Source organism: Pelophylax lessonae (genome assembly GCF_965119305.1).
Source record: "Pelophylax lessonae genome assembly, chromosome: 6".
Lineage (NCBI taxonomy): Eukaryota > Metazoa > Chordata > Amphibia > Anura > Ranidae > Pelophylax > Pelophylax lessonae.
The window spans coordinates 109751264-109769743 of record NC_138773.1 but is presented as its reverse complement, the minus strand read 5'-3'; the positions used below and the strand labels follow the sequence as shown (position 1 = coordinate 109769743).

Below are 18480 nucleotides of genomic sequence, written 5' to 3'. Positions count from 1 at the left end.
CACACACACACACACACACACACCTCAAAAAAAATTAAAGGAGCACTTTGAAAACACATCAGATCTCAATGGGGAAAAATATTACCCTGGATATCTCTACTGATATAAACTGGGTAATGTGTTAGGGAAAAAAAGGTGTCACATCATTTGATGGAAATGAAAGTTATCAATGTGTAGAGGGCTGAATTCAAAGACACCCCGAAAATCAAATTGAAAAAATGATACAGCAGGCTAGTCAATTTTGCTGAAATTTCATTGTAGCAACTCAAAATGGTACTCAGTAGTTTGTATAACATCAGGGCATGCTCCTAAAGAGATAATGGTGTCCTGGGGTATTTCCTCCCAGATCTGGACCAGGGGATCCTTAAACTCCTGAACAGACTGAGGTGCAACCTGGCGGCGACGTATGAACCCAAACATAATGTCCCAGAGGTGTTCTATTGGGTTTAGGTCAGGCGAGCGTGGGGGCCATTCAATGGTATCAATTCCTTTTTATCCTCCTGGTACTGGCTGTATACTTTCGCCACATGAGGCTAGGCATTGTGCACCAGGAGTAACCCAGTACCCACTGCACTAGCGTAGGGTCTGACAATGGGTCCAAGGATTTCATCCCGATATCGAAGGGCAGTCAGGGTGCCAATGTCTAGCCTGTAGAGGTCTGTGCGTCCCTCCATAGATATGCCTCTCCAGACCATCACTGACCCACCACCAAACTGTTTGTGCTGAATAATGTTACGGACAGCATAACCTTCTCCACGGCTTCTCCAGACCCTTTCACGTCTCACATGTGCTCAGGGTGAACCTGCTCTCATCTATGAAAAGCACAGAGTGCCAGTGGCGGACCTGCCAATTCTGGTGTTCAATTGAGCTCCACAGTGCCGGGCAGTGAGCACAGGGCCCTCAGGCCACCCTCATGAAGTCTATTTCTGATTGTTTGGTCAGAGACATTCTCACCAATGGCCTGCTGAAGGTCATTTTGTAGGGCTCTGGCAGTGCTCATTCTCTTCCTCCTTGCACAAAGGAGCAGATACCGGTCCTGCTGATTGGTTAAGGACCTTCTACAGCCCTGTCCAGCTGTCCTAGAGTAACTGCCTGTCTCCTGGAATCTCCTCCATACTCTTAAAACTCTGCTGGAAGGCCCAGCAAGAGTTGGACTGCCTGGGCAACCTCTATAGGGTCCAGGTATCGCCTCCTGCTACCAGAAGTGACACTGGCCCTAGCCAAATGCAAAACTAATGAAAAAGTCAGAAAAGAGGAGTAGGTGATCAGTGGCCTCAACCTGTAAAACCATTTCTGTTTTGGAGGTACTCATTGTTGCCCATCTAGTACACCTGTTAATTTCATTAACACCAAAGCAGCTGAAACTGCTTAACAACCCCCTCTGCTACTTAAGTGACCAGATCAATATCCCAGGAGTTGTATGGAGTTGATGCTATACTCTGAATAAAAAGTGTTGCTTTTTAGAGCAATGTATAATTTTTTATGTTCGAAAACTGGTAAGATATGTAAACTAAGGAGTGGTGTGAAGCATTTGCAAAAAAATACAAATTTTGTCTTGTTTGTTTTTTTTATTTTGTATTTGCTTTGCAATCATATTGACTAAAATTACATTTAGGCCTTTTACATGTGGATTTTATATGTAGAAGACTAATGTGCACTGCAAGCTTTTACAAAATTGCTTTCTTGGAGTCTTAAAAGCAAACTGCAGTTTCAGTAGAGGGGTGTTTTTAAAGCCGTAGTGTAGCTAAAATAAAAAAAAAACCACAAAATCCGCACAGGGGGCATAACGTACAGTCAGTAGGGTGTGTCACTTGTGCTGATTCCAATTCTATTAGAAGAAATTCTTCTCAGTCTGTTTCCTCAGTCTGACAACAAAATTGGAATCAGCCCAAGGGACACTTCCTACTGTCTGCAGGTTATGTCCTTTTGTGACTATTTTCTGTTTTTTTTATTTTAGCTACACTTAGACTTTGAACACAGATCCTTATAGGAGTGTTATGTCCTGTTAAGCTGTCAGCATGCTTTAACAAGCCTCAAGTTGTGGCGAAGCCTACTAAAGCCTGTTAGCAGCTTGTTTAAAGCGACAGTCTGCACTTACATTATATCTGTTTTCTTTATATCATTATATCTGCTTAAGGTGGCTTTAAAAAGTTAAAACTGTTTGCAAAAAGTAAAGCATTTGCAATGCTAAACGTTTTTTGAAAGCTTGCTGTATACAATTCTTTACTACAATCTGAAGCTCATAAGTATGAGGCCTTACTGCTCTTTAAATTTAATATTAAGCCAGAAACCCCTTACGTGAGGGCAACAGAAAACTGAGATTTCAGTTTTGGATAACTGTCAATTATAGAAGTCTCCAGCTTCAAAATTTAGCCATCAGCATGTACCCATTGATAGAAAATATTTGTGTTGTCTGCCATGGCATGCAGGTCACATTTGCAGAGATTCCAGTTTGTATGCGCACATGCCAGACAAATCGAAAGTTAACCTGGCAAGCTACAAGTATTGTACCTGCCATTGCTGAGCTGTTTTGAAGGTGCATGGTTTGGGGGCTGTCATTCTCATCCCTGTTTCACTACCTGTCACTGACCCATTCAACACTAGTGATTTATCAGGTGCTCCTAGATGTCACAAGCTAAGTGTTTGCTACAGGTCAATGGTTTATTATGTAGTAAAGCAAAGATGAGGCAAGTTTCTTTTATGTTGGGTAAGTTCTCTGCTAAAAAAAAAAAAAAAAATTTTTTTTTTTTCTTTTTTTTTTAAAGGTAATAAAAGCTGCAGTTAACCAGGTGAAATCTGTTGCCAGTGGTACTGTAACAGAGGCTGATATCACAAGAGCAAAGTGAGTACATTATTTTTTTGCAGTTACCTCCTTATCTTTTCCCCCCGTGAATGGAATTACCATTTTGTTATAACAGCGATGGTCTTCTAAGATAAGTGATTGTAAGGATATAGGCTGGCTGTCTCCAAAACATTCTTAATCCACATTGTATAAGAAGTACACTTGCTAATCAGCCCTTATTTATAGTAGATTGAAGTGTTGGGAGACGTTGATATATCATTCATCCATTACAAAAAATTTTTTCTTTAGCCATTTCCAGCCCAAGGACCTCATACTCTGAGGGGAGAAATCTGAATGATGCCTGCAGACATCTTCTTTTGCAGCCGGCGATTCCCTGCACTGTAAGAACAATCACATCGGCAGTTCAGCCACTTGATCGTTCTTAGAGGCTGCAGGAGGGGACGTGTGTCGTTCCCCCCCCACCCCCCGGGATTCCCGCCGCCCTCCGGTGCTTCTACTGGCTCGCCTGTGTGATCGGTGAGCTGGAGAAGGAATCCGCCGGCGGTGGAAATTTACCATGGAGAATACCGAGGACCAGATGGTCTCTATGACTCTTTGCAGCACGGACGCAACGTTATGATATCACGTCCAGCCTGGCAGTTGTAAATACTACCGTGGACTCCGCTGGAAAGGCTGAGATTTTTTTCAGAAATTTCGGATGGAGTCCATTCGCACAGTAGTAGCTTTCCTGCATCAAGGAGATCTACTGGCCTCTATCAATCTCAAGGATTCTTACCTTCATATTCCAATATACAGTTGTGCTCATAAGTTTACATACCCTGGCAGAATTTGATTTCTTGGCAATTTTTCTGAGAATATGAATGATAACACAAACATTTTTCTTTCACTCATGGTTCGTATTTGACTGAAGCCATTTATTATCAATCCACTGTGTTGTTTATTTTTTACTCTTTTTTTTTTTTTTTTTTTTTTTTTTTTTTTTTTTTTTAAATCATGATGACAACAGAAACTACCAAATGACCCTGATCACAAGTTTACATACCCTGGTTATTTTGGCCTGATAACATGCACACAAGTTGACACAAAGGGGTTTGAATGGCTATTAAAGGTAATCATCCTCACCTGTGATCTGTTTGCTTGTGATTAGTGTGTGTGTATAAAAGGTCAATGAGTTTCTGGACTCCTGACAGACCCTAGCATCTTTCATCCAGTGCTGCACTGAAGTTTCTGGATTCTGAGTCATGGGGAAAGCAAAAGCATTGTCAAAGGATCTGCGGGAAAAGGTAGTTTAACTGTGTAAAACAGGAAAGGGATATAAAAAGATATCCAAGGAATTGAGAATGTCAATCAGCAGTGTTCAAACTCTAATGGAAAATGAGGCGTTCTGTTGAAACCAAACCACGGTCAGGTAGACAAACTAAAATTTCAGCCACAACTGCCAGGAAAATTGTTCGGGATACAAAGAAAAACCCACAAATAACTTCAGGTGAAATACAGGACTGTCTGAAAACATGTGGTGTGGCTGTTTCAAGATGCATATTAAGGAGGAACTTAAAGATGGGCTGCATGGTCGAGTCACTAGAAGAAAGCCATTACTACGCAAATGCCACAAAGTATCCCACTTACAATACACCAAACAGCACAGAGACAAGCCCCAAACCATCTGGCATAAGGTCATTTGGAGTGATGAGACCAAAATTTAGCTTTTTGGCCACAACCGTAAACGCTAAATTTGGAAAGGAGTGAACAAGGCCTATGATGAAAGGTACACCATTCCTACTGTGAAACACGGAGGTGGATCGCTGATGTTTTGGGGATGTGTGAGCTACAAAGGCACAGGAAATTTGGTCAGAATTGATGGCAAGATGAATGCAGTATGTTATCAAAAAATACTGGAGGAAAATTTGCTTTCATCAGGCCAGAAGCTGCGCATGAGACTTACTTGAACATTCCAACATGACAATGATCCTAAACACCAGGCCCAAGTCGACCTGTCATTGGCTACAGCAGAATAAAGTGAAGGTTCTGGAGTGGCCATCTCAGTCTCTTGACCTCCATTTCATTGAGCCACTGGTGAGATCTCAAATGTGCAGTTCATGCAAGACAGCCCAAGAATTTACAGGAACTGTCAAGGTTTTGGCCCTAGTGTTGGCCTTGTTACGGCAGAAGGGGATCGCCATACTAGGTTACCTGGACGATCTACTTCTGCAAGCAGAGTCTTCCTCGGCTCTAGAAGCCGACTTGGACGTTACGGTGCAAACTCTGCAGGACTTCGGGTGGACACTAAATTTTCAGAAATCAGCACTGTCTCCGTCCACATAGCTGGACTACTTGGGTCTCACGCTGGATTCAGCGTCAGCCTGGGTGTTTCTTCCTCAGACAAAACTTTTGAAGCTACAGGATAGGGATGCACCGAATATTCTTCGGCCGAAAATAGAGAAAATAGCATTTTCGGCGTTCGGCCGAATAAGTCAAAAGGCCGAATAATTTTGAGCCGAACAATGTCAGCTTCCGCCCTGATCCCTCACCTTCCTCATTGCGGTTCGCGGCTCCCTTCTCACACGCCGCTGGTGTCCTGTCCGGCCGCGAGTAGGGGGTGTGACGTCACGCGCGCGTCCCGCCCCCTGCTCCTGACTGCGGCTCCTTCACACTAGGTCCACGCCCCGCCCCCCTGTTCGCGGCTTTTGGCTCTGGCTGCAGTTCAGGTATGTGATATGGAGCTGAGCACATTTGGGGGAGAATACGGTAGCTGGCAGCTGCACAAGCATTAGTGTGCAGACTGCCATATGTTGTTGCCACTTGCCATGCTCATTACATTAGAGTGCCCTATAAAGTGCCCCTTAAAAAAAAAAAAAAAAAGAAAAAAAATGTGCCCAACAGAGTGCTCCCTTGACATAAAATGTGGCCATCAGCGTGCCCCTTATTTTATGCTAAGGGACATGCTGATGAGCATATTTTATGTTAAGGGGCACTCTGATGGGCATATTTTATTTTAAGGGGCACGCTAATGGGCATATTTTATGTTAAGAGAAACGCTGATTTAAATGTTTTGTTTTGCCCATCAAGAGTGCCCCCTAACATAAAATGTGCCCATCAGCGTGCCCCTAACATAAAATGTGCCCATCAGCGTGCCCCCTAAAAATTGGCAAAATAAATGGAAAAAATGCGAAACACCGCGTTCGGTATTCGGCCTTCGGCCAAGCATTTCATTATTATTCGGCTTCGGCCAAGAATTTCATTTCGGTGCATCCCTACTACAGGATGCTATTTGGCTCCTGTTGTCCAACCATCGATTGTCATTTGGGCCTTGTATGCAAGTACTGTCTGATGGTATCCACAGGTGATTCTGTTTGCGCAGTTCAACAACAGATCTTTGCAAAGGGAGATTTTGATCAAATGGAACAAGGATCCGCTGTCATTGGACAATCTGTTTCTGTTGAGTTGGGGTTCGAGATAATCTCTCCTATGGTGGCTCCGTTCCCAGGCTCTACGTATAGGAAAATCCTTTCTTCCCCTGTATTTGACTGTAATCACCACGAATGCCAGTCTGTCCAGATGGGGAGGTGTTTTGGGAGTGTGTTCAGCCCACGGTGTCTGCACTCGGGATGAGTCCAGGTTGCCGATCAACATCCTGGAAATTCGGGCGATCAGACTTTGTCTCAATGGACGGATCATCTGCAGGGATGTCCTGTGCAGATACAATCAGAGAATTCTATGGCTGTGGCCTATGTCAATCATCAAGGAGGCACAAAGAGTGCCCTGGCGGCCTGTGAAGTGGCTGGCATCTTGAGATGGGCAGAACGATATGTTCCGGCCCTCTCTGCAGTGCATATTCCGGAAGTAGAGACGTTGGACCAGGGAGAATGGTCTCTTCACCTGGAGGTTTTTCATCAACTGTGTCTTCGGTGGGGGACCCCCGATGTGGACCTGCTTGCTTCCTGTCTCAACAGGAAGGTGCAGAGGTTCTTGTCAAGGTCTTGGGATCCTATGTCCGACCCCGCAGAGGTCCTGGTGGCTCCTTAGGGTCAGTATCATCTGATTTATGCCTTTCCTCCAATACAACTTCTGTCGAGACTGCTACGCAGAATTGAGGTAGAAGGGATTCCAGTTATTCTGGTGGTGCCAGACTGGCCTCGCCGGTCTTGGTACACAGGCCTGGTAAGGCTGGTAGCAGGCGTCCCTTGGAAACTTCCTCTCAGGGAAGAACTTCTGTCTCAAGGACCAATCTTTCATCCTGCTTTACGGTTGCTGGCTTTAATGGGGTGGCTATTGAAAGCCAGGTGCTGAAGGACAGAGGGCTGTCTGAGTCTGTGATTCCTACGCTGTTGAAGGCTAGGAAATCTACTTTCAGGAAGGTTTACCATAGAGTTTGGAAGGCATACATTACTTGGTGTGAGTCACAAGGGGTTTTTCCTCGCTCCTTTTCGGTGTCTCTCCTGTTGGAGTTTCTACAATTGGGTGTAGATCAACGTTTGGCTTTGGGCACCATCAAGGGCCAGATTTCCAGCTTGGCTATTTTTTTCTAAATGCCATTGGCGGCGAAGTCCTTGGTTCACACTTTTGTGCACGGAGCTCGCCATCTGGCTCCTCCGGTGTGACTCCCTGGTACCTCCGTGGCATCTCAATTTGGTTCTGTTGGTGCTTCACAGGCCTCCCTTTGAAAATATTTGAGAAATTCCTCTGCTCACTCTGTCGCAGAAGGTGGCTTTCCTGGTAGCCATTACTTCCGCACGTCGCTTGTCAGAGTTGGCTACACTGTCCTGTCAGTCCTGGTGATTCATAGGGACAAAGTGGTGTTACAACCCTGTCAGGCATTCCTTCCTAAGGTTGTCTCGGGGATTTCATTTGAATGAAGACATTGTGCTACCGTCCCTATGTCCTAAGCCTACACATCTTAAGAAAATTGCTTTCCGTTCTTTAGATGTGCTTAGGGCAATTTGGGTGTACCTGGTGGTGACTGAACTTATTAGGAAATCTGATTCTTTGTTTGTGTTAGGGATGGACCTCGTAAGGGGCAGGCCACATCTGCTGCGACCATTTCCAAGTGGATCAGGCAGACGGTGGTGTAAGCCTACTCTGTTAAGGGTCAGGTTCCTCCTTTCCCTGTTAAAGCGCATTCTACGAGGGCGCTTAGTACCTCCCTGGGCCTTCCGTCATCAGGCGTCAGTGGTTGAGGTGTGCAAGGCGGCTTACGTGGTCGTCTGTACACACATTCACAAAGTTTTAGAGGGTGGATGTACTTGCATTTTCAGATGCGGCGTTTGGCCACAAAGTTTTGCAGGCTGTGGTTGCAGAGGCTTCTGCTTCTTGAGGGTGAACATTTTGCCTGGTGGTGAGCTCCAGTTATTCCTAGTTGAGCTCCTGTTACCTGGTTGGCTATATTTAGCCTTGTTGGGAATTCTGCGTTTGCTGTGTTTTTTTTTTTTTACCCCCACTCATGTTGACACTGCTTTGGGGCGTTCCAATGGTCTGAAGAATTGAAGCTGTGTCTGTCAGTGAACGAAAGAGGAAACTGGATTTTTGTCTTACCGTAAAATCCTTTTCTCTGATGTTCACTGACACACAGCACCCACCCCTCTTTTGGAGTTATTTGTTCTTCTGACACTGCTTGTTACAAACTGGAGTCCTACAGCAGGAAATGAAGGTCTACCCTCATGGACTGCCCCAGGGGCGTAGCCAAAAAGGTTTCCACCTAGTCCTACTCCTAGAGAGCGAGCGTATAAGCCCAATGGTCTGAAGAATTGAAGCCGTCTGTCAGTGAACCTCAGAGAAAAGGATTTTAAAGAGACAAAAATCCAGTTTAACACTCCCCCGTCCCTGCACACAGAAGCGAACACATACCTTTTGTCACACCCACATATGTAAACGGTGTTTAAACCACACATGAGGTATCGCCGCAAACATTAGGGCGAGAGCAACAATTCTAGCCCAAGACCTCCTCTCTAAACTGTTATCCTGTAAAAATGTTTAAAGCCTCACCTATGGAGATTTTTAAGTCCTGAAGTTTTGCGTCATTCCACGAGTGTGCGCAATTTTAAAGCGTGACATGTTGGGTATCTATTTACTCGGCGTAACATCATATTTCACATAATACAAACAAATTGGGCTAACTTTACTGTTGCTTTTTTAAAAAAAAAAAAAATTTGAAAAATTGCTGCGCATATACCGTGTGATATAGAAAGTTGCAGGGACTGCTATTTTATTCCCTAGGGTCTCTGCTATATGTATATATAATGTTTGGGGGTTCTGAGTAATATTCCAGCACAAAAATGTTTTTACATTTAGGAGAGGAGTGCCAGAATAAGCCCGGTATGGAAGTGGTTAATCCAAGTAAAAGTTTAGTCTACAGCTTATGATGTCAAAGCTTTGGTAGCATAATGCACCTACACAAATAGTTTGTGGTGCAAGCTCTTTACACCTTGTGCTTTCCAGGCAAAGAACTATAGTTCTTTTGAATTCATGTACATACCTAAATACTGTCTGCAAAGTTTGTATTGATATGTAAACGCAAGTGATTTGTCATTTCAGGAACCAACTGAAATCCCAGTACCTTCTAGCCAGTGAAAATTCCTCCGGGCTGTTGAATGAGATTGGGTCCCAGGCACTGGCAGCCGGTACCTATACATCACCAGCTGCTGCCATCCAACAAATAGATTCTGTGACCAGCGCAGATGTTGTTAATGTAAGTAGTTTTTAATCTGTTTAGTGAGTTTTTTATACTCTTACAGCAATATTATGTCTGTATTTTTGAGCGGTATAATGTATAATGACCTTACTTTGGTCAATAAAGCTAAAAACCTTGAATAGATGATCAAGGTAAGTTTCATAAATCCTTCTAAATAAAGGGAGATCCCTGAATTATGGCGGTTCATATGAAAATAAGATATCAAAAGAGCTGTGCTAATGGAACAGTGATAATGAAAATTTTAAAAAAAAAAAAAATTTAAAATATTAATTAAATAGTGCATTAATCCTAGAGTGCCCATACAATTGTCTTTCTTTATGAAATAACTGTGTAAAATAAAGTCTAATTGCTAGTAAAGCAATATTGAAAATAAAGGGAAAAAAAGTCTGAAATGTGAAGAAATGTAATCCTGTTCAGAAATGTTCAAAAATGACCATGTAGATAGTGAACATCCATCACTAATAAAGAGTCCCAGCCGTGTCACCACCTCGATATGGAATGCAGCCTTACCAAATGTAGACTGTAAATGCCCCTTTTATCTGGCTGTTCTGTTGTGCTGTGTTACTGCAGGCATGTGGTATTTTACATGCATTGTATTAAGGAAGCCCATTCATTTTGAATAATATGCAAACTGGGCTTATCAGATTACAAGCCCTGGAGGTAAAGGTCCACCCCCTCTAGCAGCACACATAGGGACGTGTGTGGATGTAGTGTGCACTTTCCCAGACCTAAATCACAGCACACACAGGGACTGGCAACATGCAGACCAATGACATGAACAGTCAAAGTATAAAACACACCAAGTATACATGTACTTTACAATACCACTTATTTTGTAGTAGGCATTGTTGGAAAAGCTTGGCAGCAGCATAGAAGAAATTATTTTTCTGCCTTTAACACAACCTTGTCTTTTTCAAAGATACAAATCTGAAAGTACCCTGCAGAAGAAAGGAATTACTCCCCTTCTGGAGGGGATTATGTTGAAACTTTGCCATCTTGAAATGCTTCATGCACTGCTGCTCTCTAATACTTCCAGATGTGTTGGTTGCTTTGGTTCCTTCCACTGATCCACTTACAGTGTCCTATAATGATGTAGGATTCATTCACCACAGCAGCCAGCAAGGGACATTTTATCTGGCATCCCTAAAATTGCTAGAGAGCAGCAAAGTTTGGAGCTCTTCAAGATGGCAAAGTTTTAACACTCAGCCTGCCAGAAAGGTATTTATTGCTCCTCTTTTGCAAGATATTTTCACATTTATTTTGTTTATGAAGTGAGAAAGGTTGCTTAAGTGCCGGATCACACTCTTGCGGCTGTGGCGATCGGAGCGCACTGCTCCTTCATTACATGCGATCGGCTGTGCGGTGCGAATTTAGCCATACACTTTGTATGGCTAAATTCGCACTGCACCCTCACAAAAGTCGCACATGACCCTTTTTTTCAGCCGCATCAGGATCGGATCGCACAGTGGTTCACACTTGTGCGATCCGATCCTGTGCGAACTGTAAAGATCGCACTGCGATATGCGATCAAACTGGGGGTGTCGTTAACATTTCATTGACACCCCCAGCGTATCGCATATGGCAGTGTGAACTGCCAAGGGTGCGTTTGCGATGCGGGAACAGGCTGCGAATTCGCAGCCTTCCCGCATCGCATAAGTGTGACCTGACACTTAATAGAACACTAATCTTTCTCATAAATATATTGTCTCTGGGTTGGTGATTCTGAACTAATGAAGACCCAGTCTGGCAACTAGCATTTTCAGAAGTAGAAATTTAAACCAAAGAAAACTGCGCTTGTGTTATACCTCATTAAATAGCTGCAAACCCAACAGTGAGATATTTTTCACCAAACAATAATATAAATGAAATGGGTTGTGCTTTCAACCATAATCAGTGAAAATGTATCATAATAATAGGAATAAAGTGCAAATAAAGTTCAATTCATAGTGCTTATGTCCAAAGTAAGAAAGCAGTCCATTATATAGAAGTTGGAATAAGGGTGATCCAAGAAGCCAAGGAAAGATGGCTAAAATCCTTCCCTCCACCTTAAAGGGCACACATCAAACACTCAGTTGAGATGTACTCTTACCGGAGCACCTGGACCCCCTGAGAACAGGAAGGTCAAACAGGTGTTTGGGGACTTATCCCTATGCAAACACTGCAGCCAGTAATCACCAGTCCCACGAACAGTACCATGACATACGGCTCGGGAAAGGTATCGCCAACTCCAAAGATGCAATGCAAATAAAAACACTCGATAGTGTAAACCCTTAGGATGGATCTTTTATTTAAACAATTACTCACATTTAGGTAAAAGTCATGTGCATGTCTCAAGAGAAAACGCAATCCTAATAGGATGCAAGAGGAAAGAACCCTAGGCTCTGAACCTTTGAGAAAGCCCATTGTGGTGACTTAATCACGCTGGGACTAGGTGGAGCTGTGTATGCAGAGGATTGTTTTGTGAAATGCTTGTTTTTTTACTTCTGAAATGCGAGTGGATTTTTATATGGAAATAAACGCTTTTTACTAGTGATTTGCACTATGGTTCTTTTCTCTTGCCTCCTATATGATTGACACCATGCTGGGAGAGCTGCTGAGAGCCACAGATTTGGAGTGTAGGGCCAGTGGGAGTGGTGCCACTTATAACACTTCAAAGTGCATATAGACCTCCTTTTAATTAGTGAGGTCCATTCAAGCAGTGAGAAGACATCCATACGTGAAGGGTGGTGATCCGAGACAATTACTGAAGAGTTTCTGGTGTATGGGACTGCATCCCCTTTTTTTTTATCTTTTTTTTTTTTTCCCCAGACATTGAATCATTCATTTTGTGTGTGTGTGTGTGTGTGTGTGTGTGTGTGTGTGTATGTATGTATGTATATAATATACACACACACACAGCTGCAAGAAAAAGTATGTGAACTCTTTGGAATGATATGGATTTCTGCACAAATTGGTCATAAAATGTGATCTGATCATCATCTAAGTCACAACAATAGACAATCAGTGCTGGTTCACACTGCCGCTACCACTAAAGTAGCGTCGCTTCCAGCGCGACTTTGACGCGACTTTGACGCGACTTTGGCGCGACTTTGACGCGACTTTGGCGCGACTTTGGCGCGACTTAGCGCGACTTTGACGCGACCTAATCGCGAGGCAACTTTTTATTTGGCCAATCACAATCTGATGTCTTGTGACCTAATTTCCTTTTCCTGTGTTTTTTTTTTTACATATTTCCTTTTTCCCATGTGTGCAGTGTTGTGTGTCTCACATAGCTTTGTTTGTCTGTCCAGAAACGTAAAAAAAAAAAAAAGAGCTTTTTTCCTATAATTTTTAAGAAGCACATGCCTCCAAAGACACCCAAAAAATGCCCGTAAAATGTCTGCAAGAAAAAAAGCCAGCCGCAGAGAAGCCGTATTCCTGAAAATATAGTAAAAATGCTGTTTTTTAGGGGTTCTGGACATGCTACAGAGCTGAAAATTGACAGGTACACTTTTTAGACCCCCCAGACACTAAATAAAAAAAATGACATGCCTGCCTAAAAAAATGCCCGCTAAATGCCTGCAAGAAAAAAAGACAGCTGGTAAGACACTACAAAAAATTAAAAGAAAAATGATTTTTTTTTAGGGGTTCTGGACATGCTACAGAGCTGAAACTTGACAGGGACACTTTGTAGACCCCCCAGAAACGAAATCCAAAAAATGACATGCCTGCCTAAAAAAATGACCGCTGATGAATGCCTGCAAGTATAAAAGACAACTGGTAAAGACACTACAAAAAATTAAAAGAAAAATGTTTTTTTTTAGGGGTTCTGGACATGCTACAGAGCTGAAACTTGACAGGGACACTTTTTAGACCCCCCAGAAACGAAATCCAAAAAATGACATGCCTGCCTAAAAAAATGCCCGCTAAATGCCTGCAAGAAAAAAAGCCAGCCGCAGAGAAGCCGTATTCCTGAAAATATAGTAAAAATGCTGTTTTTTAGGGGTTCTGGACATGCTACAGAGCTGAAACTTGACAGGGACACTTTTTAGACCCCCCAGAAACGAAATCCCAAAAATGACATGCCTGCTTAAAAAAATGCCCGCTAAATGCCTGCAAGAAAAAAAGACAGCTGGTAAGACACTACAAAAAATTAAAAGAAAAATGATTTTTTTTAGGGGTTCTGGACATGCTACAGAGCTGAAACTTGACAGGGACACTTTGTAGACCCCCCAGAAACGAAATCCAAAAAATGACATGCCTGCCTAAAAAAATGACCGCTGATGAATGCCTGCAAGTATAAAAGACAGCTGGTAAAGACACTACAAAAAATTAAAAGAAAAATGTTTTTTTTTTAGGGGTTCTGGACATGCTACAGAGCTGAAACTTGACAGGGACACTTTTTAGACCCCCCAGAAACGAAATCCAAAAAATGACATGCCTGCCTAAAAAAATGACCGCTAATGCCTGCAAGAAAATTATGCTCTTTTCTTGTTCACTGCCATTTTTTAGCAAAGTCGGATGACAAGTCGGATTACAGGTCGCTTCAATTAAGATAAGGAGGCGACTCCCATTGAAGTATATGGGACAGGTCGGATCACTGGTCGCCTGAAAGTAGTACAGGACCCTTTTCTGAAGTCGGAGCGACCTTAATAGCGGCAATTAAGACGGCACTGATTCATTTACATTGGTTTGGTCATGTCAAGCGACCTGGGGCGACACAAGTCGCCTCGTGAGTCGCCCTAGTGTGAATGGGGGCTCACAGTCTGCTTAAACTAATAACACACAAAGAATGAAATGTTGCCATGTTTTTATTGGTCAGGAGTAATTCTTGACCATTCCTCTTTACAGAATTGTTTCAGTTCAGCAATATTCTTGGGATGTCTGGCGTGAATCGCTTTTCTTGAGGTCATGCCACAGCATCTCAATCGGGTTGAGGTCAGGACTCTGACTGGGCCACTTCAGAAGGCGTATTTTCTTATGTTTAAGCCATTCTGTTGATTTACTTCTATGCTTTTGGTCATTGTCCTGTTGCAACACCCATCTTCTGTTGAGCTTCAGCTGGTAGACAGAGATGGCCTTAAGTTCTCCTGCAAAATGTCTTGATAAACTTGGGAATTCATTTTTCCTTCGATGATAGCAATCCGTCCAGGCCCTGACGCAGCAAAGCAGCCCCAAACCATGATGCCCCCACCACCATACTTTACAGTTGGGATGAGGTTTTGATGTTTGTGTGCTGTGCCTCTTTTTCGCCACACATAGTGTTGTGTGTTTCTTCCAAACAACTCAACTTTGGTTTCATCTGTCCACAGAATATTTTGCCAGTACTGCTGTGGAACATCCAGGTGCTTTTGTGCAAACTGTAAATGTGCAGAAATGTTTAGTTTGGACAGCAGTGGCTTCCTCTGTGATATCCTCCCATGAAATCCATTCTTCTTTAGTGTTATACGCATTGTAGATTCGCTAACAGGGATGTTAGCATTTGCCAGTGACTTTTGTAAAGGGCCATACACACTATAAGATTTTCTGAAGACTTTTTCCTTTAGATTTACCAAAACCAGATAATATTAGGTCAAACCTAAACACTTTCAATTTGTATGCAATCTGGCAGGCCCTTGCACTACATAGAAAAGGTAAATCTGAAGGAAAAAGACTTAAGAAAATCTTATAGTGTGTATGGCCCTTTAGTCTTTAGCTGACACTCTTGGATTCTTCTTCACCTCATTGAGCAGTCTGCACTGTGCTCTTGCAGTCGTCTTTACAGGACGGCCACTCCTAGGGAGAGTAGCAGCAGTGCTGAACTTTCTCCATCCATAGACAATTTGTCTTACCGTGGACTGATGAACAGTAAGGCTTTTGGAGATACTTTTATAACCCTTTCCAGCTTTATGCAAGTCAACAATTTTTAATCGTAGGTCTTCTGAGAGCAAAACCTCATCCCAACTGTGAAGTATGGTGGTGGGGGCATAATGGTTTGGGGCTGCTTTGCTGCGTCAGGGCCTGGATGGATTGCTATCATCGATGGAAAAATTAATTCCCAAGTTTATCAAGACATTTTGCAGGAGAACTTAAGGCCATCTCTGTCTACCAGCTGAAGCTCAACAGAAGATGGGTGTTGCAACAGGACAATGACCCAAAGCATAGAAGTAAATCAACAGAATGGCTTAAACAGAAGAAAATACTCCTAAAGTGGCCTAGTCAGAGTCCTGGCCTCAACCCAATAAAAACATGGCAACATTTCATTCTTTGTGTGTTATTAGTTTAAGCAGACTGTGATTGACTATTGTGACTTAGAAGATGATGATCAGATCACGTTTTATGACCAATTTGTGCAGAAATCCATATCATTTCAAAAGGTTCACATACTTTTTCTTTCAGCTGTGTGTGTATGTATATGTGTGTATGTGTGTATATATTACACACACACACACACACACATCAATGAATGATTCGATGTCTGGGGGGGAAAAAAAAATGGGGGGGGTGCGCAGTCCCATACACCAGAAACTCTTCAGTAATTGTCTCTGATCACCACAGATCAGCAATGTTAATCTACATAGAGAAAGGAACATTTGTTGCCTGGACTTAAAATCATTAACCAATTGAAATTCCACATTTAATGCCTAGCTTTTACTCTTCCTCATGTAGGCTGCAAAGAAATTTGCATCTGGAAAGAAATCCTTGGCAGCAAGTGGGAACTTGGAAAACACACCATTTGTTGCAGATCTCTAACTCTTCTCCAGCAAGACACTCGTACGACAGCATATACTTTTGGCTAGGCCCTTAGAAGTGTACCTTCTGTAAATTCTTGTTCTGACCAGATATAGGGAAATGTAATTATTTATGAAGCCAAACCATACATGCAACTTGCAGCAGGAAGATTTTTTGGAAGGCTTCTTATGTGGTCTGTGAAAAAAAAACTCACCTGTGTGTTATCTGCACCACATACAATTAAAGATTACGATTTCATTTATTGGTTTTTGCGTGGTGTTCTTTTTATAAATTCAAGCATGGTTTATTATATTTACTTGGGATCTGTTGCAAAAAGCTAAAGAGTAGTGTGCAAAATTTAACTAAGTGTGGAATGTGTATTGCTTTTTGGAATATGGCTGAGAATTTCTGTGCAGAACATCCTGTGGAAAAATTTATATTTGCTCAAGGGTCCACGGTTAGTGGCAGTTACCACATCTTGCATAGAAAATGGTTTGTATGGCCTTTATATGTGTTTAGTGGACACATTGCAGACATTAATCTCTTGGGCAAAAAGATTAAGGTGGTCCACAGCTCCAGTTAATAGTAATAGTACCAATCCAGAGCCATTCCCTTTCCAAATCGAATGAAGTCTGTCGATTCACACTTCATGTGAACCTAGGGCTTCAAGGTTGCCTAATTTAGAGCCAATAATACCCCCTTGAGAGAAGACGCTCAGGTACTTCTACTGGAAGACTTTGGTACAATGGATGCCAGTTTGTCTAATTTAGACAGTCTACAGTTCATACATTGTAACCCTCACAAGAAGATAGTGGCATCAGCTGCACTGTACTGTGGATACCCTCAAGGGCATCATGGAGGGGTATCCGTTCTTTGGGCTGACAACTTGGAACTACTTGCACAGCCCTCTCCACACAAGAGCATGTGTAACTTCTGCAGCTCATCTAAACACTCCATATTGTAATGTCTCCTATGTTAAAGCATTTTCTAACAAATAACCTAAACCCCTAAAATAATGCCCTAACCCCCGAAAATGACTCAGTACTACTGTTTAAATTTGTGATCGCTAATATTGCCCATCACAAGGCACGAAGCTGCTCCAGTTGGCCTTTTGCTTTTGCTCTCTACTACTATCTACAGACAGCGGAAGCAGTGACATTGCACCTGGGTGCTCACATGAAGGTAATCAAGGGCTGTTTTACAACAAAAGCCGGTAGGGGGATTGGTTAGAAATTGTTTAAGTGTACATTACAGGACACAGGATCAGTCTTTAAAACATGGGTTATGCAGCTTCCTTCGGACGATTGGACAATGGCAAACAAAATTGTAAGGATAGCCCTAATGTAAACCCTCTCACTCTCAGCAAGCCTCAGTTTTTTACAAGTGTCGTTAGATCAACAGACATTTCCTCTCTACTCCCGAGAGAAGTAAATTATTTTCTAATTCATGCGGGGTACTTGGGGCCTACGTGCGTACTTTTAGCTTCTAAGGCGAAATTGAAAATATTGCCATAGATTTACTCCTAAACTGAATTCAGTACATTCAGTAAAGCGTGTAGGAAAACGGAATTGTGAATGCAAATTTACTATCGGCAATATACGGCAGCGAGGGAGTAAATAAGTCGTGCTAAAAGTACCACTTTTGACATGAAAATAGTGTTTTGAGTATGATGGCATAGCTGAAATGGTTCTTAAAGATGTGGTATATTGTTTGGAGATAATCTGCTTTGAAACCTTTTCAAAAAGTAATGTCGAAAAAAAAGAAATTTCATGGAAAAGAAAATTTTCCCACAGCCTACGACTATGAACCAGCACATGTGCGCATGCCCAGACCATAAAAATAGTTTCAATCCTATGCCTTGGGAATCTTAAGCAGCTGTTTATAGTGAATTTTCGAATGTTAAATACGCAAGCGCGGCCGTAACAATAGGCGGAAGGTATAAAAAAGCAAGTGTCATTCTTTGATTCAAATTGTACAACTGTTATTTACACAAGTATACATTTTAATTTTGGTATCAATTGCTGACATCCTAAAGACAATTGTCCTTTTTTGGCTTTTTTTTTTTTTTTTTTTTTGCGTCTTATTCCTTTTCGTTTTTAAAAAACGCTAGTAATCTGTAATGTTCATGTTTTTTGCAACTGATATTATCCTCCTTCGCTCTCTACATACACGTACATATATCACACACTGCTCAAAAAAAGTAAAGGAAAACTTTTTGAAAACACATCAAATCTCAATGGGGAAAAATCTCATGCTGGGTATCTATACTGATACGGACTGTGTAATGTGTTAGGAAGGAAAA

The 18480-nt window shown here is 42.3% G+C and overlaps 1 protein-coding gene across 1 annotated transcript in view; it reads left to right on the top strand.

Moving 5' to 3' along the window:
* Positions 1-16376, top strand: part of UQCRC2 (ubiquinol-cytochrome c reductase core protein 2) — a 43870-nt gene extending 27494 nt beyond the window's left edge. The window contains exons 12-14 of the mRNA XM_082261293.1: positions 2766-2842; positions 9332-9485; positions 16116-16376. Coding sequence (XP_082117419.1) covers positions 2766-2842; positions 9332-9485; positions 16116-16199 — 315 coding nt within the window. The 3' untranslated portion in view covers positions 16200-16376. The remainder of the gene's footprint in view (positions 1-2765; positions 2843-9331; positions 9486-16115) is intronic.
* The last annotated feature ends 2104 nt before the right edge of the window (positions 16377-18480 follow it).